At 40.6% G+C, this 27,666-nt stretch overlaps 1 protein-coding gene across 6 annotated transcripts in view; it reads left to right on the forward strand.

Moving 5' to 3' along the window:
* The window catches only part of LOC126482326 (actin-related protein 6), a 114,675-nt gene that overhangs the window by 37,787 nt on the left and 49,222 nt on the right, over positions 1-27,666 (forward strand). For all 6 annotated transcript variants that reach the window (XM_050106374.1, XM_050106377.1, XM_050106375.1 and 3 more), the window contains 2 exons: positions 19,056-19,248; positions 19,335-19,545. In XM_050106374.1, the coding sequence (XP_049962331.1) occupies positions 19,056-19,248; positions 19,335-19,545 (404 nt within the window). The remainder of the gene's footprint in view (positions 1-19,055; positions 19,249-19,334; positions 19,546-27,666) is intronic.

Raw genomic sequence — 27,666 nt, forward strand, 5'->3', positions numbered from 1 at the left:
GCACTAATAAAAATTGAAAATTAAGAAACTGCCACTAGAAAACCTCTTGTGTGTAATTTTGGCACAAACATTTTGTTGCAAAAACAAGTCAGAATTAAGTATGAATATGGTTGGCTGAAATAAAGAGAGAAACTACAAAACAATGTGTGCACAACAAAATATGACTCAACTTCTCAGTGCTGTACAAAAATTGAACTAAAGCTTGATTTGCCTGAAAATAGGATGTCTACAAGATAGCAAGTAGTTTTTGAAGAAAATACAGAAAACATTCTCTACTGGTTAGAATTAAGGTGACCTTTTTCTGACAATTATTTTTGTAGCAAATTTCAGGTTAGTTTTTCTGCATGGGCATTGATAAAGTTGTAAATGCTTGATCAAACAGTACATCATTTTGTACAGGGCTGGATGTAATTCTTGTTTAGTACAGGCATTGTTTTGCTTGTCCAAAGATTTTTCAATGATTCTAAGCCACTGGGAAATACAATCTTAAACGTGTAAACAATGAAGTGATACCCATAATAACTAGTTTTTAATTATATCCAAATGCAGCACTTACAGTGAATTACACTTGTACAAAGCACAATTTTGTGTGCAAACGTGTGATTTTTCACACACAAAACCCAAATGATGAAAGATTTTTGTAAATGTTTCTTATGATTACTGTGAGAATATATTTTTTATCATCTGTATGACTTTAAACCCTCTCAGCAAGTGCAATTCATGAAAAACTGAATTTTATGTCCTACTTATGATAGCTAAATCATGGATCGTAGCAATGAATAAAGCTCTCACAAAACAACATTATGACAATTAATTCCATGTATTTATCTACCTTCCTACAGAATTTGAACTGATTTGCAGAACTTTGAAACATAAAAGCAGTGCACTCAAAAAAAAAATCCCACATAAATCCAAACGAAGCTAGATTTTTGAAAGCAAGTTTTGCAGTTTTACTGTAAGAATGCATGTTTTTATTGATTTGATTCACTTTAAACTATTTCTCTGCATTCAGTTAATGTTTCATGTAAAAATGAATTTTATGTACTCCATTTATCTCGACTTTAAGGCATTGTATCTTGACAATGGATAAAGGTTATGGGATTAAAAAAATTCGTTTTGACTTTATCCATTTAACTACCTCCACAATACGTTTTAACCAATTCATACAAGCATAAATTACAGATATTGATTGAAGCAGAAAGAAATGGATTAAAATTTGTGCTGCGGCTGGGACTTGAACTCGGGTCTTCTTGCTTGGCAGAAATGCTAACCATTACACCACCACAGCATGATGATTAATATTGCTGCACGAACTACCCAAGTTAAGAGCCCTCCCCAACACAAACTTCAATCCATTTCTTCTGCTTCAATCAATATCACAGATAAAGAAGAGACTTAAATGTCTCAGAGAAAAATATAATTATAAATTACAGAAATGACATGCTTTAAGAACCTCCCAGGAAAATGTGTTTTTGTACATAAAATCTAAATGAAGCAAGGTTTTTTCAAATGATTGAAACTTATCTTAGACAAAGCTAGATATCTGAAAGCAAGTTTTCAGTTTTATCATAAGAATGCATTTTTCATTTATTTGATTTACTTGAACCATTACTGCGTATTCAGTTCTCATAAGAATGAATTTTACGTGCAACATTTAGCTTTAGTTTGAACCATTGTAGCTTGACAACAAATGAAGATCATTGGATGAAAAAAATTTGGTTCAGCTTAACATTCATCTACTTTATACAAAGTTTGAACTGATTCATACAAGTGTAATTTGCTTAAAAAAATATATATATATGTATATATAAATAAATATATATATATATAAATCCTTTTTTGCACGTAAACTCTAAACAAATCAAGATTTTTCAAATGGTTAAAACTTGCAGTAGACCAAGGTCTGATACAGCAGTAGACCAAATTTGAACCGTTGGTCTCACTCCATTCCTTGCTTATTTAAGGATAACTGTTTTTGCACATAAAATCCAAACAAGGGGATCTGTTTTTGCATATAAAATCAAACAATGCACATACAAATGGTCCAACTAGCTGAGCATTAATTTTAGCCTAGTTAAAATCTTTTGCAAAAGGAGTTAACCAGCTTGCACATTTTGGCTTTGCGGCAACTCGGGTTCTACAGTTAAACCTTACTTAATATACTGTAACATAGGTACAGTAAGACAGATGCTCAAATGACTATAGAAATGGCTGCTGGTCTGGGGTAAACCAGGAACTTTTTATCCTGTGTTTCTAGTTCAAATAGAGACTGAACACCAAGACAACCCCCCCGCCCCGAACCAAAACCGCCGTGATTCAGCACGCGACCTTTTCATACATATTTGTTACAGCGCTTCTGCGCTTTAATGATACAGTCAAGTACATGTCAATAGATAAACAGCAATCATGAAATACACTAAAGATTATTACTCTAGTAGTTCATTTTATTTGTTTGGGAAGTTTGTTATACAGCTTAACTCCCATGTGGAAATGAGAGTTAAGCTATTTTACATTGTAAATTCCAAATACAAGTTTTTGGTATGTTTGATACTAAGCCCATTGAATCAACACCATAGATTGTTTAGCAATCAGGTGATCTTACCATCATCGTCAGGTCCAGTTTTGGTTTATACATCTTTGCGTTCAAGTTTCATGTTAGACTACAACTGATTTGTCAATCTCTTCTTAAGATTCCCAACATGCATTTCCTTGTGAGGAAGAGAGGGTGGGATTGCTTGTCATTCAGAGCTCCAGTGTTAAGCAGGTGATTGTGTCCCTCAGGGAAATTGTGAGCAGGTTGGGAAAGGAGTTCAGTGGCCACTCTGCTTGCAGGTGCGACTCATTCAATGTGTGGAGGAGGCTGTATTGAATCATATTACTTTTTCATTCTTTTCTTTTCGTATGTATAAGCTATATGTAAAACGAATGAGTTATAGACCCCCCACCAAAGCTAAATTAATGAGTTGTTTTGTGGCCAGGATAATGTTTTGATACATTGTTAAATATCTGTATGAAACAAAGGGAGAAATACGCTCTTCAATTTATTAATTCATGTATCTTCACCCTTGTTTCGTTGAGTGGTAGCGTACGGACGTATGCTTGGATCCGTGATACCAGCATTGCTAAAAATGTGTATTTTAACCATTCATTCAAAGTATTGTAAAATGTTTAGAAGGTCAACTCCTATCTGTTCATCATTTCACTCGATGCTGAGATCCTGCATCGAGGAGTTGGTTGCAGACAAGAATAGTTTATGCGTTATCCGGAAGACCATCCCACATCGACATTTTCACAGCCAAGACTAAACACAGTGGAATTGGTGAAGGTAATGAATCAGACTTGAGACACCTATTGAACTTGGTTTAATTATACAAAAAATACTGTGCTTTGTGTGACAGATTGACAGTTCCATTGGTAGTGGTGATTATTTGGTACTGCACTCTACTGGAAGCGGCAGTACGTAATACAAATTATGTTTATTGACCTTGAATGTAATGGTATTAAAGATCTCTTGATATTGGTATCAGTTAAAGTTCATCCAAGACTGTGCACAGATTCATAAATTACCTACAAAATTTTTCCAGTTATTCAAGCATTATTAATCCATTTACATTTCCACATACCTATTCAGTGACGGCGCCAAGCAAAATATGAACAGATCTTTCAATTGTTGAAATAAAATGTTTGAGATAAATGATTCATATTGTTTTACAAGGTACAAATGTTTGTTGTATCTGTTACATAACCACCAGATTGGGAATGATAAAAACATTGAAGGAGCGAATTAAAATTAAATTCTGCCTACAAACAAGACGAGCTGGGAATGCTGATTTCAGCGGTAAAGGTAGAAAGCTGCTATGCTGTATGCTTATACGGCCGTGCTTGGCACCGTCTCTCTGGCAGTAGATAATCTCTTTTCCTTCCAATTAATATCCTTTACGGAAAGTGCATTTCTACAGAAAAGATGAAAATGTGTACTAAGTTAGCATTAAAGTGCAAGATAAGTCATTCATATTCTATAAGACTGTGTCAGATAATAATCAGGTTCATTTGTGAATACACAGCTAAACCTACTTTAATTGAGCTTGGCGGCAGTTGAAGGTAATGCGCCAACTTGTGAACTGGCCGATGGCAACCTAAACGACACGGTTGGTGTTTCACTATCAATAAATGATGACAGTGGTAATATAACTAATCATGATGTCACTTTTATGATACTCGATGAGACAGTTTCTCAGTTCTCATCAGGAAACATTTTTCCAAATAGTGAAACTGAAGGGCGCAACATAGAAAATTCCTTTGATTATTTGCTCACAACATTAAGAATACAAGAACAGGGAACAGTTCGTAAAAACATTGTAAATACTAGTGAGCTACACAATTTGAAACAACTGGTGCAATAAATGACACAACTACTTAAGGGTATGACACAGCAGTTCTCAAAACAACAGGAAAATATCAGATGGGTGTACACAGCAAAATCAGGCATTTAACGATTTCAAGTATGGTGAGCAAAACTATACACACTGAATTAACTGATGTACTATCCGGGAAGTTGACAGAGCCATGTAAACAACTAAAACAAGAAATAATTAGCAATATATCCCACAATATAAATACGTTAATGGAAAGAGTATCATTCTTGGACGATAAACAAGAGCAGCTTGCAGATGAGTTACAAAACCTCAGGAGATGCAATCCCAAGTGGATGCGTTGATAAAAAGTGTGACAGACGCAGTCAGTGCGCTGCAAGACATGTGGAAAAACTTGCCTACAGAATTACAAAAGTTATGTCTAAGAGTGGCCCAGTTAAGTTCAGAGTCAAAATTTACCAAAAAACAGAGAGATAAGAGATGTGCAGATGTAAAGGAAATAACAAAACAGCTGGAGCCGGGATGCTGGATAGGGGCAGCACCCTTGCTGAAGGCGTGGTGTTGGAGTGCAGGATTTGTGCAGACACAGTGGAGCAAGCTCTAAAAGAGAAAGAAAGTAAATTTCCAGCTAAAATAGACTCAGGTTTAAAGGAAGAATGGGAGAGGTTACGAGGCAGTATTGCTAAAACTACTGACATTCCAAAACAATATTTGACAGAAAACAAACCCATGCTTTTAGAGAAGTTAGATATTTTCACTGGTTACCTACAATACATGGCTAGACCATCGAAGGAAAAGAGTGAAGATTGCAGAATGCAACAACACTTGCCGGTAATTGTACTCTTCAAGCAAGCGCAGTCGCCAAGTGTTCCGCCACGAGCGAACATAAATGCGCCTGTCACTGACATCACAGAGTGTGTGTCAATATTACTACCAGATGAAGGATTACTTCGGTGACAATTTCTGGGAAAAGAACAAACCCCATGGTCTTTATCAGACCATTTCGAAATGTTTTACCTCATACCTGGACGGAAGATCAGAAAATTAGGTTTGTTGTCGGATACAAACAGGGTGACGTTCTGCTATGAGCTACGGACATGGTGGAACGTTGCCACTGCTATGAACACTTTGGGAGAGCCTTTCTGGATAAGTTTTGGTCTGAATCTATACAAGAGAGGCTCAGACCTGAAGTATTCAACCTAGCTCCATTCAGTAGCAAACATGGAAGCTTAAGGGGCTGTTTTGACAAATATTTGAAAAAACCAGATACGGGACAAACCCAGTATCACAAGTAGACGTGCTGAAAATTTTAAAGAGCCGTCTACCTGCCCACATTTGGGAAAAACTCATTACCATTCTGGAACACGACACCGAATACTTTCTATGTGTCCTGGACTCAATAGATTTGATATATGAAGAGAGATCAGTACAACCCAAGCCTGTCCATATGCAGGTAGTGTCACAGGGATTTACAGACCAAAAAGTGAACAACGGATTCATAGTACAACACAGATGGCAACCTTACCGTACATGGACCTATAGTAATAATAACGATAATCACAGTGGCAATGGCAAAATCCATAAATTCAAGGGCAGATATAAAAGAAACAGGCAAAAATTTAACAAAAACAACTATAATGGGCAAGTAACATATGGCCAGCCTGTACAATATATACAGACACAAGCTACCAGCAGTAATCATCTGATCGCTTGACGAACACAAAACAATACCAAACAGCCGAATAATCCACAGACACTGGACTTCGTCCAGCAAAGCAACGTACATATGCCGAATAACATGCAAAGGCAAAGAGAATTTCAGTCGAGAGCCTCACAGGATATTAACTGGCAAAATCAAACACCAACAGTCCACATAGTAGAAGTGACACCTAACGCAGACACTGATGCCACCGTGCAACAAAACTTTAAACTGGTCATGGTAGGCCCCCTTTCTGTGACCTGGGAGGAAAGGGGAGGGGGGGGGGGGGGCACGAGCTTGATTGACACTTGCTTCATCGACACTTGCTTCATCAGATATGATCAAGCTAGTGCTGTGAAAGATGATCTGTATCAAAGTAATGAGGATATACAGGAAAGGAATTTATGACAGAAAGCTGAAACATACAACACAATTTTATATAGGATGAAAGGTTGTTACTTAGAACACATCACAAATCCACAAAAATTGGAAAACTGAACCGTAAGTGGCAACTACTATACACTGGACCATACATAATTACTAAAATCCCCTGTGCAGGAGCATAGACATGAACACAGGTAAAGACAAGGGCCTTTACCTGCAAAAGACTTGAGAATGTTTAGATAATGAAGAAGGGCTGTATACCCTCTAAGTTGTATGTAAGTATAATAATATTAGATTTAGCCTGCTGGAAAGTCACATTCCAGAATTTCTGTTTTTAGTTGTTAAGGAAAACTATGGTTTGTATGTTTTTTTCTTATATGTCAAATATGTAAACGATAAGATGAGCGGTTGTAAGAAGGAAGAATTGTACTTTATGTGTCTAGAGATGACGATACTCTAAATACAACACTTCACCTTGCGCTTAGCCTAGTTGTAAACAAATAAATGAACATCTTAAATGCATGGTAGCGTGCAATGGAATACACAACTCCCCATGACACAAACGGTATCAGAACGACGCAGCACATGCGTATTGGGAAGCAAGCTGGTCAACAAACTGCAAGTGTGTGTGCGCCATGCAGCCACAGCTGGAAATGTTGGAGTGCTCAGAACAAACTAACCTGATGAGCTACAGCCTCCACTAGCACGTGTAAAGCCTATTGAATAAATAGAGAAATAGAAAATTAATAGAGAATATATACTACAACTATTACTATCTACACAATACATACATATAAAAATAAGCTAAGGGATTATATACACAGGAAAGGGACACTAAACTATGAGATATTTATTTAAGCTACTCTGCTATAAACATTATATCCATATGTATCTATCTATCTATTGCTTGAGCCTTGTCCCGCAGCTATGCAGGGCTAGCCATCGTAAATCGGATTTGGCATGTTAATGGTTAAGGGGGTGGCCGGATGCCCTTCCTGCCCCCCCCGCCCCCCCGGGACAGAATTAGTGTACCCCAACTGTCTGCGTCAAATGTAGTCGATGGAATAGTGCAAATGTGTTCAGATGTCTGCAAGCCATGTAACTGAGGTGGAACGTGGGGACCAGCCCAGTATTCACCTATCGGGATGTGGAAAACCACCTAAAAACCACATCCAGATTGTGTATCTCGGCATATGAAATGGTTATCTTTTGTGCAGTCAACATAACAAGTAAATATTGAGCTGAACTTTAAACACTGAATAAGTATTCGATACAATTGGTATCATCACATTTAAGTTGTGTTTATAAATAACAAACTATTTTGTTCTTGGGACCACAGTTAAGTCTGCTACCGAGACGTACTTGAGCACAAAATGCCTTTCCGTGCAATTTTCTCAACCCTGCATTGTGTAGATACTTCCTGGAGAATGCTAGAGAGGCGAGGCCATGCGTGGTTATCTGAGCAGCATGTAGAATCTATTGTAGCGACTATTGTTTACTTCTTTGATTCTTTTTTAATTGATAAATATGCTCTGACAAGAAGTCACTGTAAATTGAGATGAAATGTGAATCACTTTATGCTATAAATGAAAACAGAATCCATTATTGTATGAGTGTTATATGAAGCATGAGTAACTAAACGAAAATAAAATGTGTACTTATGTAACTGGAATCGCATAATGTAACGAAAATGAAACCTGACAAAATGTTCTAAAACCAAATGACAAGTAATGACCCTATGTATAAAAAGGGAGAGAATATATACAGACTATAATGTATATGAATGACGATAATGGCTTGTCGGCAAATGAATAGGATAAATGCATTTTGTAATTGTATTTGTATTTTATTATGTTACATGTTCAGTATGTGAAAAGGACACTACAGAAACTTTATGTAATGCAACTGTATCAAAGGCACTCAAAACATAGTATTCGCATGGTAAACTAGAAATGGCAATACTTCATGTAATATGAATTTTCTGTGCTCAATGACATTGTAAAAGCAGCAAGGACTTACCTTACAGCTGGTCTCCCCACTGAATAAATGAGAGAAACGAGGTGAAACAAATTCTTCGGGCTGCTGATGTGGAAACCAGTTGTCACCGCATCGAAGATTTCACAAAGGATCACACCGCCGAAAACGAGCTTCACAGATTTGTCCAGTGAAAGCCAATGCAAATGCATGACACGGACACTGGCCTTGTACTAAACATGAGTGTGAACTGTGTGACAGTAACGGATGTTGGGCTGCGCGCACATACTTCACAAACTAAACACTGCAGATGCTGACTGACAATAATGGGACTATATGGTTACAGCAAGCACTTTGTTAGGAGAGAAAACTTTAAAAGAAGCTGAAAGCCCATATAAATTGATAACCATTCAGGATAACTCCAGTGGCCGAAAATAAAGGCTATGCCCATACCAGCCAGGTTTGTTAAACCTCAAAAAGGAAAATAAGCTCAGGCACTGTGCACCTCCATATGACGTCAGTGCACAGTGGGGGGCAATTGTATTGAATCATATTATTTTTTCGTTTTTTTCTTATATATAAGCTATATGTTGACTGAATGAGTTATAGACACCGACAAAGGTAAATTAATGAGTTGTTTTGTGGCATGGATAATGTTTTGATACATCGTTAAATATCACTACGAAACAAAGTAAGAAATATGCTCTTCAATGTATTAATTCATGTATCTTCGCCTTTTTTTTCCGGGAAATGGTAGCATACGGATATATGCTTGGATCTGTCATACCAGCATTGTTAAAAACGTGTATTTTAACCGTTCATTAAAAATACTTGTATTATAAAAAGTTATTAGAAAAGGAATATCTATTCACATGGTTATAAGGTAACTCCTATCTGTTCATCATTTCACTCGCTGACAAGACCCTGCATCGAGAGGTTTGGTGCAGACAAGACTAATTTACACTGTATTCGCATCTACACTGTCACAATCAAGACTAAACACAGTGGAATTAATGTGAAGGTAATGAATCAGACTTGATAGACACCTACTGAACTTGTTTAATTATACTAAAAATATTGTGCATCTTGTAACAGATTGACTATTTCAATGGTTGCGGTGGTGCAGCAGTATGTAATGCATATTATGTTTATTGACCTTGAATGTAATGATATTAAAGGTCTGTTGATATTGGTATCAGTTAAAGTTCAACCAAGATTGTGCACAGATTCATAAATTACCTTTGAAATTTTTCCAGTTATTCAAGCAATTATTAATCCATTTACATTTCCACACATATCTATTCAAGGCATTGCTGGTAGCGATTGAGTGCACTGGGTGCACTTGGCTACAGATCGTGGCTCGTTTAGGCGTGAATGACACCTGCTGCATGAAGACAGTTAGTGTTGCTTACTGGGTGGAAACAGAGCTATCGTTTTGTAGCATATTTCCCAGAACTGTTCTTGGTCCTTTGGTATGGAGCTGAGTAGAAGGCTTAAACCAGAGGCTCTGAAGACTCTGTGATGATTTTGAATGCAGATTTCTTGACCTCCAATATTGGATGGAGAAATGTAGGACCTCCTGTTATTGGTCAGGCATATACTACATGTAGTAGTTACTAGAGTAGTGGAGTTGGTGTGGCATTCATGTGTGACCTTGTTAGAATAGAAAAATCCCTCCTCAGGCCTGATTAGATGTGTTCCAATTCCAGAAGAGTAACATTCATCATAGCAGATAAGAGAAATAAAATGTTAATATAGCATTAGTTAAATGCAGAAGCATCTTTGAAGAGGCCCCAATGATAACAGTGCCCACAGAATACTAGTGTAATACTAGGAACCGAAAGCTGGATGAAACCAGATGTAACAGCAATGAAATTCTAAACTCCAACTGGAATGTGTATCACAAAAGAGAGTGAATATTAGTGGTGGTGTTGTGTTTATAGCCATAAAAAATACAATAATATCTAATAAGACTGGTATAGATTCAGGATGCAAAATAATTTGGGTGAAGCCATGTTAAAGGTTGATCAAACATAGTAGCTCAGTGTGTTTGATCAGAGGGATAGCTACCCTCTGAAATAAAAAACTGAGTCAATGGCTCAACACTGAACTCATACGAGTGTCATGGGACATCCGCCTCGAACTAATGCAGTGAACAGTGTCAAACAAAATGAGATAAAAAAAAAAAAAAACATGATCAACATATGCTTTTATAAACCCCTGCCTCAGCAGGTGCAGAAGTGAAACATTTGAGGAAAAACTTGAAGAATGCTTTGCAAAAATTTCATAATCATGTTATAGTTTTAGTTGGAGATATCAATTTACCAGCTATAGGCTGGAAAACTCAAGTGATTCGAGTGGGAAATATGGACAGGAAGTCATGTGAAATATAAAAATGTCTTATCCAGAAATTACCTTGAGCAGTTAATCAGAGGACCAACTTGTGAAGTTAGTGTCTTAGACCTACTGGTGACAAATGGACTTGAACTTTCCAACTCATTTAGCATAGAACGGGGTATCGGTGACCATAAAGCTGTTACAGCATCAGTGAATATGGCAGTAACTAGGAATAGGAAGAAAGGTAGGAAGATCTTTCTGTTTAGCAAGAGTTACAAGAAACAGATTTCAGATTACTTGACCTGCCAACATGAAAACTTCATCTCCAGGAATGAAAATGTTGATTATCAGTGGACAAAATTCAAGAACATTCTACTATACGCTTTAGATAGGCATGTGCCAAGCAAAGTTATGAGGGATGGAAAAGACGTCTCATGGCTAAACTGTTAGAAAGCTGTTATGAAGTCAAAGAGAGCTTCACTGCAAATTTAAACATAGGAAAAGCCTCAGAGACAATCAGAAACGAAACAAAAAATCAAAATTAGTGTAAGGAGAGCCATGCATGCAGTGTTCAAGGAATTTGAAAGTAAGGTTCTGTATACTGAGTTGACAGAGAATCCTAGAAAGATTTGGTCTTACGTTAATTCAGTAAATGGATTGAAGTCATCTGTCCAGATGCTCTGTGACTACAATGGTATGACAAAGAAAAGGGAAAAATACTAAACATCTTTCTCTAAAACAGTTTTGCAGAGGACAATCACACTGTAGTTTCTCCTTTAAATCATTGCATGAGTGACAGATTGACAGACACTGAAATAAGTGACCATGGAACAGGAAAGCAAAGGAAATACCTCAACAGAGAAAAGGCCGCTGGACCTGATGGGATGCCAGTTTGACTCTACAGAAGGTATGTGAAACAACTTGCCCATCTCCTAGCAGCAATGTACCATAGGTCTCTTGAGGAGCAAAACATTCCTATTGATTGGAAAAAAAGCCACAGGTCATTTCCATTTTCAAGCAAAGTCATTGGGTAGACACACAGAACTACAGATTATGGCATTGCTGGAGACAAGAAATCTCTTCTGTTGGAATCAACATGGGTTCTGAAAACAATGATTGTGTGAAACCCAATTCGCTCTGTTTGTCCACGAGACTAAAACAAAGTAGGAACAGGTACACATGTAGATTCTGTGTTCCTTGACTTCCAGAAGGCATTTGATGCTGCTTTGCACTGCCAGCTAATGAACAAAATACAAACTTGTGGAATGTCAGACCAACTGTGTGACTTGATTGAACAGTTTGTAGCATACAGAACACAACATGCCATTCTCAACGGAGAGAGGTCTTCAGTCGTGAAATTAACCTTGGGCATGTGCTGAGGGATCTCTGTAGGAGCATTGTTTTTCACAGTATATGTAAACAACTTAGTGAATAACACTGGACGTTCCTTAAGGCGTTTTACAGGTAATACTGTTTTATACAAAGAATTTGCGGCTGTGGTGGATTGTAGCAAAAGGCAGGAAGACTTACAGAGGATTGATGCTTTGATTGCAGAACAGACTTTTAGCAGTTACTTCCATGAAATATTTGTGTGTGTGTGTGTGTGTGTGTGTGTGTGTGTGTGTGTGTGTGTGGAGTTATTTGAAGTGGAAGAACCACAAAATTAATCCTGAATAAAGCAGATGCCAGACTGAAATTCATTGGGAAACGTAATCCATTGACAATGGAAGTATGTTACAAAACACTCATTTGACCATACTTGAATATTGTTAGTCTGGGATCATTATGAGGTAGAATGTATAGAGGAAATAGATAAATTGCAAAGAACATTATTTCATTTCATTGCAGGTTCATATAGCAAGTGCAGAAGCCTTTAGATATGCTTTCCCATATCTGGTGGCAGATGCTGCAAGAGAGGCATTGTGCCTCATGGTGTGGTTTACTGTTAAAGATCTGAGAGTGTGTGTTCTTATAGCTCGGGAGACGAGTCTTGGTATTGACAGCTCGGTAGCATCTTTCCGTTGCCTAGCGACCGCAGGCAGGCAGCCAATGACGGCCTGACTTTGAGCGGGTAGCAAGGGCCACGTTGCCGCTCTGAAAACCGGTCGCGCGCGCTTATGAAACTTACCAGTGTCTCACGTGCAGGCGGGGCGGTCGTTTGTCGTTTGTCTGAAGTTGAATTCGCAGTTTATTTCGTTTTTGTTGTTTTTAGTGTTTCTTTGTTTATGTTTCATTGTAAACAATGTCTAGTGCGGCGGGTAGTACCAGCCCAACACAAGAAGTGAAACGGAGGAAGAAAAGTGTGCTACACATCCAGGCCCGTGAATTCGTGTGCTCTTTGAGGGATTACTTTGAGAAAGAAAAGGACAAAGGTGGGCCCTTAATTCCTGTTGTTCAGGTTGTGAAGAGAACTGCAGCAGCATTGAAAACAAGTAAGAACACTGTTGTAAAGATAGGGAAAGAACAGTATAGTGTAGATTGTGACGAGAGTGGCACAACAAAGCTGCACACACCAGGAAAGAAGCGACCGAGAAATAAGCAGGTGACAGCTTTGGACGATTTTCAGAAAGACGCTATTTGTCATCATATATATAGCTATTATAAGAGAAGGGAACATCCCACTCTATCTAAATTACTGGTGTCGCTTCAGAAAGACGATCTTTTTAAAGGGAGCAAATTTTCATTGCGTACAGTGTTGAAAGACATAGGCTTCAGCTATTCACTGTTTAACGGACGCAAAATATTAATGGAAAGGACAGATGTAGTTGCATGGCGGTGCAGATTTCTGCGCAGGATCGTGGGTGTGGAATTCGAAAGTATAGTGTGGTTAGATGAAACTTGGTCAATGCCAGCCATTCTTTACGTAGAGGCTGGAATGATGGAACGCCTGAGGGGACAATGGCAGTACCTGTTGGCAAAGGAGGGTGTATTATTGTCTTACATGCAGGAACATCGAAAGGTTTTGTACCAAACTGCTTGAAAATGTTTCGGTCAAAAAAGACGGGAGATTACCATGAAGAAATGAACAGTGTAGTATTTCAAGAATGGTTCGAGACATCGCTTATGACGAATCTGACAAGTCCATCAGTGATTGTTATGGACAATGCGCCTTATCATTCCATTGTTCACGATAAGGCACCAACCTTGGCAACAAAAAAAGACGATATCATTCAGTGGTTGAAACGGCGAAAAGTAGATGTCAGAGAAGATTTAAGGAAGGCGGAACTGCTCGAAATTGTGGCACAAAAGAAACCCCAATTTCCAACATATGTAATTGACGAGATTGCTAAAAGGCACGGGCATGAAATCGTTCGGCTTCCTCCATACCACTGTCACTTCAATGCAATTGAAGGAGTGTGGGCGCAGATAAAAAATTACATTACTGCAAACAATAAAAAATTCACAATCTCTGAAGTGGAAACTCTCCTTCCAGCAGCTATCAATAAAGTGACAAGCGAGAGGTGGGCTAAATTTGTAAACAGCACTACAAGTGCCATCAGAGAGGTGGCCAAAACCAAAGGGGTTGTGGAAGAATGCATCGAAAATTTAATTATACATCTGGGAGAGAGCAGTGATAGTTCGAGTAGTGCTGAGGAAGACAATGTCAAATCAGATTCTGACAGTGATGTGAGTAGTGTTTTTCCATTACAGTAACTACAACGTATTCAGGAATGTAAGGAGGGAGTTTGCTATCGATCTACCACCAGATCATCATATTGTGAGTACTTTCTTCAGATTATAACTCTTAATACACTGACCAATTATTCTGTAGCTTGTAGTAGGACAAATTAATAATGCTAATACTTAACAATGGAAACCAAAACTGCTAATGTTCAACAACTTGCGAAAATAGTTTTCATTTCAGTTGTGAAGTTAAACAAATAACTTTATTATGTTTCAGCATCTTAGATACTTGTACTAAATAGCTCTTATCAGTTTTCGAGTTAATATATTTCAAGCATCAATTTTAAATAGATTCAAGCGTACCAATACGACTTGTATTTTGTCTCGCTTTTATTTCTGCTGATAGAGAATGCGTGCTGTGAGCCACGTTCGGCAACAGCGCCGTCTACCCGCCGGAACTGTCAGTACCAATCACTCGTCTCACGGACTATAGAGGAAGAGTCAGCCAATATACTGCCTACTCATACTTACATCTCACGAAAAGGCATAGGATATAAAATTGGAGAAATCTGATCCCGCACGGAGGCTTACCAGCAGTTGTTCTTCCCATGAACAATTTGTGACTAGCGCAGGAAAAGCGAGAAGCGACATGGATATGCAGAGTACCCTCAGCCACACAACATGAGGTGGCTTGTGGAATACAGATGTAGAGTTAGGTTCATATTCGTTTATTAATTTAATTATTCATTCATTTGACATGGTTTGAATGTGTTCATGTCTTTTTCTTCCACACTCATCTGTTTTCTGAAATATGCTTTTGATGCCCAATTCATTTCAAATTTTACTATTCTTTTTCTGATCTATTGGTTTGTAATCAGGTATCAGTTTTAAGAGTGTCATGTCTGCTACTTCTATCTGCCTCTGTTGACTGTGAGGTTAGAGTCCCAAGTCTCTAACCCATACATATCTTGTGTATGTTATCCCTTAGCTAAAAATCGTATAAAATGCAGTATAATAATATTCCACCACAGCTGTTTTTTTTGTATGTCTCTTTTAATTAATGCTACTGGTTTCAAGCATTGCTCATTTTCATGCTCAAAACCAGTAGCAATAAAAAAAGAGATATATTAAAGAGTAGCTCAGGAGTAATATTACAATACATTTTATAGAACTATTGCCCTTGTGTAATTCATTCAATTAAAAGAATTTTTTTCATTAATGTAGATACATGTTTAAAGATGGTTAACTTATAAAGTGGCTGATTTGTGATTGACTTTTTTATTTTTCCAATTTAACATTCAACATCAGAAAAAAAGAATAAGAATGTAGGTGGGATATTTTTGTAATCTAAGTTTATCAGTAACTGTTTAGAAGATGTCAAAGTAAGGTCATGGTAATACACAATATCTCCTAAATTAGTAGGCAGATTAAAATTAGATATCTGTCCTTGAAGCCTGTAGCTGACTGATGTCTGGTGTATTGGTGTAAGAAACACATAACAGAAAACAGTATTTAAACTGGCTTTCGAGCTCTTACTCTTTCTGTAGCAAAAGTAGACACAATTGCACAGATGCCCAAACATACACACCAGCAGCCACAGTGAGGCTGACTGTAGATTAATAGTTATTGAGAGCTGTTGCCTTGATAGGGGGAAATGGGGGCTAGGGAAGGATGCGTGAAGTGAGGAGGAGGTAGCAGGATTGCGTGGGGCAGGTGTTTTGACAGATGTCTCATTAATTGCACAGGAAGATGAAAGTAGTTCAGAGTGTAGAAAATATAGAACAAAGAGAGAATGGGGGGGGGGGGGGGGGGGAGGAGGAAAAGAAAGGAGAGACAGGGCAGACAGGGACAGTTTCCTGCAGCCTCACATTACCTTCTCCCTTCTCTGCACAACACTCCTCCCCTGTCCACATTGTGTACTGCTTTCTCCTACCACTCTTTATCCTTCTTTCCACCCTCCAACCATGCAGTCTCTCTCTCTCTCTCTCTCTCTCTCTCTCTCTCTCTCTCTCTCTCTCTCTCTCTGTGTGTGTGTGTGTGTGTGTGTGTGTGTGTGTGTGTGTGTGTGTCGCGCGCACGCACGTAAGCCGCGCACATGTATTGTATACACGTAACAAAAGAAAACTCAATCCTAATGAATCTGTATTTATTTGGATTAAAGGTAAAGGTGTATGTGAATATGTAAAATTTGTTGGTGATTGTACCGTATATTTTCATAAATAAAGATCTGTAGCGTCAGCCACTAATTGGACAAGGGTACATCTTGAACCGGGGGCTCAAGGATGCAACAGTTGGAAAAAATTATAAAACATAGTTCCCCATTCTCGGCCTCCAGCTGCCAGACTGCCCGCTTATCGGCTAGACGGTGGTTACGTAAGCCTTCTGGCTCGGCGTTGGCGGCGCGCCAGCGGGGACGTGCATACCTAGAACACCCAGTATGCGCGTCCAGGATAACACTCCCGCTGGCCACTGTGAAAACGCTAAGTCCACGCACAGTATATAAGTGAGCGCTCTCGCGCTACGCTCATTCTGTGTGTAGCTGCTGCACAGGCAACTGCATTGAACGCCGCCAACATGCCTTACAGGAGATATCGACGTCGTCGTCGCACAACAGCGCACGCTCTACCCTCTGAAATCTTTTCATCTTGTGCGACCACTGAGTCATCTGTCAAAAAAAGCTGCCACACACTATCCTATTAGCCTCTCCTTGCCCCGTGCATTGTTTCCTACTCTTTTTCTACCTTCATCTTTCATTCTTGCTGCAGCTGCTAGTGTGTGTGTGTGTGTGTGTGTGTGTGTGTGTGTGTGCGTGTGTGTTTGTGTGTGTGTTTGCTAGAGAAAGAGTGAGAGTTTGAAAGCTAGTGTAAATACTGTTTTATGTTTTGTGTTTCTATGTGCCACACATCAAGGCAGCTACAAGTGAGAGTTTGCCTTTCCTTTAGTTTACATATTATTCCTTTTAGGAATTTTCATTTTTGTTATGTGTGCAATCTAATTGCTTAAGTAACTTTTTTGTATGCCTTTTCAGAAATTACTAACAGAATATAAACAGTGCTTTGTGAGGAATGTTTCCAGTTTAGTTTTAAATATTGGGTACATAACAATTTTATTACATAAATTGTCCCCCAAAAATGACCCCGTATTGGAGCAATGACTGGAATTGGACATAGTATGCCTGCAGTGCTATTGTTTTGCTTGTTGTAGACTCTAATATTCTTAGAGCATATCAAACATACTATGGTTTCTTGGACTAGTTATTTACACATATGACCCAGTTTAAGTCCTGCTGAACCCACAGAATCAAAATTTTCATATACTTACGTTTTCTAGAGGTTCATTTTTTAATCTTGTTTCAATAGAAATTTGGTTAGACAGTGGAAGTAAATGAAGAATAACACATACAGTTTTCCCAGTATTTTGGATGAGTTTGTGTTTGTGGGGCTGGATCCAGTGACCAATATGCTGTTGTCGTACGCAAATGAGATAGTTCTTTGGGTGCTTGTTTCAAAAAAGGTGTGCACATAAATCAAGAAGAGTAGTGGTTCTAGGATTGAGCCCTGAGGTACACCATGTATTACTGCTAATTCAGTCTGAAAGAAAAGTGTTGTTTCTTGTTTTATCCAGAGTGTCAAACTCCTACTGAATTCATCCCTTGCACCTGCTGTTTTTTTAGTTATGAACACAACTAGTAGTGTGCTACAGCTCGTATCTGTCTTTCTGGTTTTTCAAGCAGTATTTTAAATTCCAGGACACTGGTGGTCTAGGAAAATACCTACAGCTGTTTTATGCTGATTGAGGGCTTTTAAGGTTCCCTCTGTGAAACTAAAAATTGCTGTGTGTATAGATTGAGACTTTTTAAAGCCATGTTGTTGTATGGTAAGACGTGAATTCTTGTTTATGGAGTTTATGAGCCGTCCATAAAGAAGTTTTACTAGAGTTTCTTAAAACAAACTCCCCATGACACAGATTGGTAGTTTGATATTATATCAGAACAACTTTTTTTTCTATCAGTGATGAAACTTTCGCTGTTTTCACAATGGCTGGAAAGAGGGATTGAAAATTTTTGACTATGGTGAACGAATACAATTTGAAATGCTGGTAGCTGCTTTCTACAAAATATGACCCCTATTTAAGCGGAGTATGAAAGTAAGCATAATAAGCACCCATTACCATTTTCCCATTACTACAGGGTTCCAGATAGACAGCAAATCACAGTTTTTGCTTTATTTTGTTTTCCATTAGTCTATATATCATTCTGATTTTAACAGCTTGATGGGCATAAGCTTAAGACTTTAGCTTCTCTACTGTTGCTATTTGCTTGATCATTGTTAGAAATAAATGAGATCTCTGTTTTGTACGTTGGTGAATTTTTATGTATGTATTGGGGGGGGATGTTATTTTCCACTGTGCCCAGTTGTGCAGTTGATTTGTGGCAGTGTTAATTTTTCCTTGCTTTTTATAAACATCTGTGTTTAAGATCACAGATCATTAACATATGAAATGAAGTGGAGGTGCATCATCACTGACCCTTGAGGTACACCCCATTTAATTAGGTAACACCTTGATAAAGATTTAGTTTTAAGTTTCCTACTTAGTGATTAGGTTATTTAATGCATACAACTTGTTTATGATTACTTGGATAAGAACTGATTCATGTATTACAGCTGGTGACCTGAGCAGTTATCATTACAGCAAAGAAAACCCTGCTGCTCTTTGCTGCCTGCTTGTAGATTCTGGTTATAGTTTTACCCATGTTGTACCTTACATAAAGGGTAAAAAACTGAAGCAGGGTATAAGAAGAATTGATGTGGGTGGAAAAGTATTGACAAATCATTTGAAGGAAATAATTTCTTACAGGTAAGTAAATACAGAATGTGGTTTTTATTTCCATGCAAGGCCTTATTTCTGACTTGTTATTATCCCTTTGCTTATTATTTCAACAGACAGCTTCATGTTATGGATGAGACTTATGTTGTGAATCAAGTTAAAGAGGATTCATGTTTTGTCTCACAAAATTTTTATAAAGATATGGAAATAGCAAGCAAAAGAGGTCCAGAGAACACAATAATTCGTGACTATGTGCTTCCTGATTACACAACATTACGAAGAGGTTACTTGAAGCCCCCAAGTGAAAATCTCGATGACGGAGAGCAGGTATGCAGAAACATTTTGATGGTATTTGTTTTACAAGATGGAAAATTACTTAGAATTCTATTTCTAATTACCTTTATGTTTGTATATAGGATGTTCATTTTAACTGAAGACATTGAAATATCTTGAAAACTAGACATTGGATCACAAAAAATTATAATTCCAATTTGTTTGTCTCGAAGGGGGGCCATCCAATGATACCACACTCGACCCCCACTCCAACCTGTGCATTTTTTATTACACATTATGATTCTACACAAAATGTGTGTACGTTTTGTCTGAAGCATTTTCTTCGTTCCACCACGGATGGCGCTGTTATCAAAGGAATAGAAATTGGTACACAATTGTAATTTATGACATGCTTCTCAATGGCCTTTGAATATCCAAGGGCACATGGAACCCACCTCCATGCTGTGAGGGTGGAACAGGTCAGTATTTCATAACTTGTAATTGGAAACCCCATTCACAACATTATTTTCCTCCAACATATTGAGCAGGAGATGACTCAACGTGCTACTGTGGTTATGGCTTGAGACAAACACTACTCTTCTTTTCCATTTAGAGTAAGTGCTCAAACGTAGTACCACCAACTTCAATACACTTCCCCACCTGTCCCTATCCTTGCTGCTCCTTCCCCACTGCCCCCTTCTACCTCTCTCTCGGTTTTCTTATATCGACTTGGTTATCCACCTGATTTCCTGTATTCTTTGCAGTTTTGCTTCCCTTGCCTTTTCTCTTTCATCATTTTTGGTCCTCTTTGGGATTTGACATCTGCTTCTAAATATTCTGTCTGTAGTGTGAGCCATTTGGTGAGGAACTCCCTCCCTGATATCTTCAGTGTGGATTCCTCTCCTCCCTTCCTTCCCCACTTTCTTCCCTGCCATAGCCCTCTTCTACCCCACTAGGTCACTAGCACATGCAGCCAGTTCGTGTTGTGGGGCGGTTATGTACCCATTTGGATTACCCCCTGACAACACAAGGATCGCACTTCTGATACCTGAACTGTTGTCTCCCCATGTGTTCCTAGAAGTGGTTACTTGTCATTCTGGAGCATTGAATTCCCAGCAACAGCTGCGGTGCCACATGGCCTTTGCTGTGGCCGGGTGGCACCCATGGAGTGAGCCCCTGATTGGAGTGAGTGGTATCAGGGTGAATGCTTTGCACATGAAGTGTGTCTAGCTCAAAAAATCTGGCCATTCTCCTACGGCCATCTCTTCGGGTGGTAACAGATCATTGAACTCTGCTTCTTATGACCTACAGCCTTCCCTTCCTTGGTTACACCCTGGAAGGAGGTCCAGGTTCACCAGCTTGGAGTTAAGCACTTCCCTGCCACCTGGTCTGTACTAGGACAGATTGGGACACATTCACCTCCATGAAGTCGCTATTTTTTGTGGAAAATATGAAAGACAAGTTCAGTGGAGTGGAGTTGCTCAGTAAGATGCAATTGGATTTCCTGCTGATCAAAGCTGCTTCTGCGGCCCAGTCTGCAGCTCTTTATGCTTATGATCGTCTTGGTTATTCCCCAGTGTCTATTGCACCTCACCAATCTCTGAATCTGGTCCAGGGAGTAATTTTTTACTGGGACTTCATCGCTCAAACTGATGAGGAACTTCCCACTGGGTGTTCATTTTGTTCGATGTGTGCAGAAAACTCGTAAGGAAAACCATGCCAATACCAGTGCCTTTATTCTGGCTTTTGAGGGAGATACCCTCCCAGAGAAGGCAAAGGTTATGTATTATTGGTGTGACGTGAAGCCGTACATCCCACCATCCATGAGGTGCTTTCACTGCCAGCATTTCAGGCAAATGTCTTCCCGATGTATGGCGGACCCTCCGTGTGGTGACTGTGGTCACCCATTGCATGAGGGGAGCCTCTGTGTTCCACTACTAATGGGTGTAAGTCGTCACAATCACCAGATTACAAGAAAGAAAAGAAGACTCAAGAATATAAGTCCTTGGATCATCTATTTTTCACTGACAGACTCCATTTCATGATTTGTACTTTTGACTCTGTTACATCCTTTCCCCTCCTCCCTCTTCCATACCCCAGTTCCATTCCTCTCCCCTCCCTCCCTCTCCTGCGGTTCCCACAATCTCCCCTCCGATTGTCAATCTCCCTCTCTGGTTGAAGAAGTGCCCCCATTCTTCTGCACCTGATGATGATGGGGCTTCCTCCCGACCCCCCCCCCCCCCCCCCCCCCAGTGTGTCTCAGGCCAGAGGCCTGCTACCAGAACTCAGCCATGGAGCCATGGGACACACAGTCTGTGCACCCCGAGGTTGCCCACTCTCTTTCGGTTCCAGATCTTGCAGAAGCTTGCTCTCCCTCTGTGCCCTGCCCTCCTCAACCTTTGAAAGAGAGAAAGCAGAAACAAAAGTCCCAGGATAAGACTGCCCAGTGTCCCCAGATGCGCCATCTCCCCTGTCACAACCGGAGTGTGACATCTTATTTGTGGATGTTACCCCATTGTCGTTGGTGATGGACGGTGTTCTGGTGGCAAGATTGGCTCCAGCCTGTTCGCCTCCCATCTGGATACCCGCTCCATGATTATTCAATGAAACTGTAATGGATACTACTTTCACCTCCCAGAGTTGCAATCCATTATTGCCTTTTACTTGGTAGCTTGTGTTGTTTCCCAGGAACTCATTTTACTGATTGACCCTTTATGGGTTCTGTGCTTTCTGTCAGAACCATTCAGCTCTTTGAGGGCTTCCAGTGGCATCTGCACATTAGCCTGTACAGATGTGAGCACATGTCTCCCATTTTACATCACATTGGAAGCATTTGCTCTTCAGATCCACGTGGAATCTGCTGTCATGGCTTGCAGTCTCTCTTTTTCTCCTGACAGGCCACCTACATCTACTGCCTTAACTGCCCTCCTTCAGCAGCATCCCCCTCCCTTCCTACTCCTTAGGGATTTTAATGCCCATCAGCATTTGTGGGGCAGTGTTTGTTCATCTACTGGAGGCTCCTCATTGATAATTTTTTGTGGGCCATGACCTGTGCCTTCTTGATAATGATTCCCATACTCTTTTTAGTGCTGCATATGGACTTTCTCTGCCATTGATCTTTTACTATCTTCCCCTCGCTTTCTTCCTTCCTTACACTGGTCGCCACATGATGACCTCTGTGATAGTGACCACTTCTGGTTGATTCTCTTGTTCCTTCCTGCCTCCCAATGACCAGGTTTTCCCACTGGGCTTTCCATCATGCTTCCAGGTCGTGTTTTCACCTTCTTTGTCAGATTGTATTGATGAGGTCATCTGTGATCTGTCCAATAAGATAATCTGCATGGCTAGAATTTCCATTCCCTGCTTGACAGGCCCTGTTCACTGTTGGCCAGTTCCATGGTGGAGCATGGCTTTTGGCACCACTATCCATGATCGTTATCATGCTTTGCAACATCTTAAGAGGCACCCGTTCTTCACCGGTTTTAGTATCTGTAGTTGGCTTCGTGCCAAAGCCCATTACTTAATCAAACAGAGCAGATGTGTCTTTTGGGAATGCTTTGTCTCCTGTCCAGTTCTTTTGTCCCTTTGTCATGGGTATTGGCTACACTCTGTACCCTCCAAGGTTATCAGTGGCAGTCTTCCAGTCCTGGCCTTGCCCTTTCAAGTGGCCTTTGCACAGATCCATCAGTTCTCATGGAACACCTCGTGACCCATTTTGCAACGGCATTGGTGACAGCCTCCTACACAGCTGTCTTCCTCCACTGGAAACAGCAGACTGAAGCTTTCCACTTATGTTTTACCCCATGTCAGGCAGAATCTACACTGAACCTTTTACTGAATGGGAGCTTCTTCTGGTCCTCTCTTCTCACGATTCAGCACCTGTCCTCTACTCCATCCATAACCAATGGTTTAAACACCTCAAACCTCCACAATGGCAATATCTCCTGCAAGGTTTTAACCGTATTTAGCCCCAAGGCATTTTCGACCCTCAATGGAGAGACAGTATTGTGGTTCCTGTCCTTAAGCCTGGCAAGGATCTGTCGTCCCATGATAATTACTGGCCCTTCAGCCTGACAGATGTCCCATGCAAGTTACTAGGACGAATGGTGACTTGTCGGCTCAATTGGATCCTTGAATCTTGAGACCTTTAATCTCCTTATCAGTGTGGCTTTTGGGAGGAATAGTCTCTGATTGATCATCTGCTTCAGTTGGGAACCACAGTTCAGCAGGCCTTTTCCCAGCACTGCCATCTTGTCACAGTTTTCTTTGATCTTCATAAGGTACAACACAGCTTGGCGCCATCACATCCTCCTTACGCTCCATGAGTGGGGTCTTCGGGGCTCCCTCCCAATTTTTATTCACAGGTTCCAGTCACAAGAGTTGCCCAGAGTCTGGGTTGGCACTGATCTCAGCTCCCCATGGATCCAGGAGAATGGCGTTCCACAGGGCTCTATATTAAGTGTCCTTTTTTTTCTAATCACTGTTAATGGTCTTGTGGGCTTTGCCAGACAGTTGGTCACCCCCTGCTCTTTAAATGGATGTTTTCTTTATGTTCACTAGCTCCCACATGGTGGCTTCTGTGGAATGACAGCTCCAGGGTGCCATCCTGTGCATTTCCACATGGACACTCTTGCACGATTTTCAGTTCTCTCCCTTTAAGTCAAGGGTGGTGCATTTCTGTTACCGTACGGCGGTCCATCCTGATCTGAAGCTCTACCTTGATGCTCAACACCTGACCGTGGTCCCTCAGTTCTGTTTCTTGGGTCTTCTTTTTGACAGCATACTTACTTGGTTGTCCCTTATCCGCCATCTGAAGTTTGGCTGTCTTCATAAACTCAATGTTGTCCACTTTCTTGCCCACACCTCTGCAGGTGCAGAGCCTTCTCCGCCTTTACCAGGCATTAGTTCTGCCCCATCTGGACGATGGTTGTCAAGCTTATGAATCAGCTGCCCCTTCCATGCTGCTCCTCTTGGACGTGGTTCACATCGTGGTATCCATTTAGCCAATGGTGCCTTTCACACTAGCCATGTTGATAGTCTTCTTGTTGACGCTGGGATCCGTCCCCTTTAGATTTGGCAGTCCAGCTCTTATTTTCTTATGCCATTAATACCCTGCTCTTCCCCTTCTCACCCTTCCTTTTCTACTTCTTTCGCGGCTTTGGGCCATCTCCGACCATTGGGTGGGTCTATCAGTTGGGTTCTGTCTCGCTTCGCTCCACCATGGCTTCCATTTCCGCTCCTTGTTCTCTTTCCCACATTCTCTCCTGACCATCCTGCTTTTGTTAGTTCCTTGACCATGGGTTTGGATGGGTCTCTTCTGGGGACCATTACTCCAATGGTGTTCCGTTGTTTGTTCCGAACACTCCCACAGGAGTTCGAGGATGCCATTGTTTTTTACACTGATGGCTCTGAATCCACTGATCATATGGGATATGCCTTCATGTCTTCTGTTGGCATGTAATACCACCTCTTGCCTGCCAAGTGTGGAGCGTTTACTGCAGGAATGATGGCCGCCTATTGGGCTCTCCATTTTATTAAATGGTTTTCTCTCACCTAAATTTTGTTATGTACAGACTCAATGAATGGCCTTCAGTCTGTCGCTCGGAGTTTTTGCTGCTACCCGTTGGTCTCTGCTATCCACAACCCTCTCACTGAGCTTGGTGATGATGCTGCTTGGATGATTTCCTTTAGGTTCCTGGCCATGTATGTATTCCTGATAATGAACTTGCTGATCATTTGGCTGGGGTGGGCAACCACCTACCCCCGTCCTCCCAAGACCTTTTCGTGGAGCTTGACATCAAATCACTTTTTGCTCAATCATGGGCTGACTCTTGGGAAGCTACCTCATTCAACAAATTTTGCACAATGAAGGATACTACCACGATGTGTTGTTCTTCCCTCTGCCTCTCCCACTAGGAGTGTACCATCCTCTGGTGTCTTCAAATTTGCCATACTAGGTTGACTCATGGTTTTTAACTCTGCATTGAGGCCACCCCTACCTCCCCACCCCTCTCTGTAGTTGTGGGGCTCCGCTCATGGTGATCCATATTTTTCTAGATGGCCCCCGCCTTTTGGCCCTACACACTAAATATTACCTCCCACATTCCTTGGCCTGGGTGCTGGAGGACGACCCTTGCTTGGTTACGTCTGTCCTCAATTTCTTTCGTGAAAGTGGTTTGTACTTACAGGTATAAGTCCTTGAATTTTCCTCTGGCATTTGAGTCCCTCAGTTATTGTAGACATTGGTTATGCAGGCCTTGACCTTGCCTTCACACCTGCCGGGTTCTTCCCGCCTTTTCCCTCCGACGAGAGGACCCTCCAATGTGTGGTACTTGTGGTGTCCAGGTCACTGTGCACCACATTTTATTGGATTGTGTTTTATTTTCTGACCAGTGGGCCGTGGCTCACTTGCCAGTGGATCTGCCATCACTTTTAGAAAACACTCGAATGAATGTGGTTAAAGTTTCAAGTTCTGTGACTTGTCAAATGTTTTTGCAAATATTTTATGGAGAGGGTCTTAATTTGCTCACTGGGTGAGACGCTCGCCCAGCCAATGACAATTTCTTGTGACATTCTTGATGCTCTGTTTTCGTTTTCCTTACGTTTTACTTTCTTCTACGGCATTTTCCTTCTTTTCCTGTTTTCTTTGCGTGTTTGCTTAGGTTTTGCTAAGTCTGTCCACATTCATTTCTTTTAATGTGTGTCAGGGCGCTGATGACCTCGAATTTGAGCACCCGTAAACCCTAACAAACAAACACACACACACACACACACACACACACACACACACACACACACACACACTTTTTCCCTACATTTTGTCTGATGTGTTGTGCTGTTTTGCTTCCTCTTTTCTTGTGTCTTCTTCAACTGGTGTTGTCCCATTTGTATTGTGATAATGGTATTGTGTGGATGTCGGGACAGATCAGTGGTGGTGCTGGTACCCCACTGCATGCAGCGTTTCTGGACCACTTCTCCTCTTCCTGTTCCCATCCATCTCCTCTTGTTCTCTTCTCTTCCTGCTGCCCTGACGTCCCTTTTTTCCCTCTTTGTTTCCCCTTGACTGGACTGTGCAGTTTGTGTTGTTCCTCCCTTGATTTCTGCCATCCTAGATCCTGGAACTGATGACATCGCTGTTTGGTCCCCTCTTCCAAATCAACCTACCACCCACCCACCGAGCCCCCCCCCCCCCCTCCCCCGCCCACCCACCCACCCACCCACTCACCCAGCCAGCCAGCCAGCCAGCCAGGCAACTTAATGATTCACTTTTCAATTGACCATACACAAGACAGAAGCATATCTATGGGAATGTCAGCACAGGCATTCCTTATAGGGTTGAACATGTCTTCATGGCCTATTCACCCTTACTGGTACACCTTACCTTTTAAATATCCCAACAGGAAGAAATCCGGCATCATCAAATCTGGCAACATAGTGAACCAATTAATAGGGTCACATCTGCTGATCCACAGACCAATGTAAACACGATCTAATACCTCTCCCGCTTCAGTTGTATAATATGTTGGACAGCCGTCATGCAGAAACCACATACATTGCCAAATGTCCAGGGCAACATCATGCAGTAGTACTGGTACTTCCAATTCAAAAATATTTGATATTTGTATCCATTCAACATGCCATCAATAAAATATGGACCATTGAGTTTGTTCCCCATGATGCCACACAAGGCGTTAACCAACCAAGGATGTTGATGGTCAGCTTGCCGTAACCAGTGGGGATTATCTACACTCCAGTAATGTGTGTTATTCCAGTTAATGCTACCAGTCTTTGTGAATATAGATGCATCAGAAAATAGTACCTCAGTGAAGAATGGGGAGTCATTTCCATTTGTTGATGTGCTCATTCACACAACATTACCGGATTATGGAGATCGGCACAACGCAGTTCTTGATGCAGTGACACGTGGTATGGATAATATTTATGATGATTCAGTATTGTGGCAATACTACCTAGGACATACTGGAATCATGGTGTACTTGCTGGGTGCTTATCTGTGGGTTGTGGTGCACTGCCACTAGTACAACTATTTCATTATCTCCTCCTGTAACACATTTAATTCATTTCCTTCTGCTGGTCTGTACGCTGCCATCAAACATAAAGATGTTCACAACCTTGTAGAAGAATGAACGAGAGCGAGCTTTCTCTGGAAAGAAC

Source organism: Schistocerca serialis, chromosome 5, assembly GCF_023864345.2.
Source record: "Schistocerca serialis cubense isolate TAMUIC-IGC-003099 chromosome 5, iqSchSeri2.2, whole genome shotgun sequence".
Classification (NCBI taxonomy): Eukaryota; Metazoa; Arthropoda; class Insecta; order Orthoptera; family Acrididae; genus Schistocerca; species Schistocerca serialis.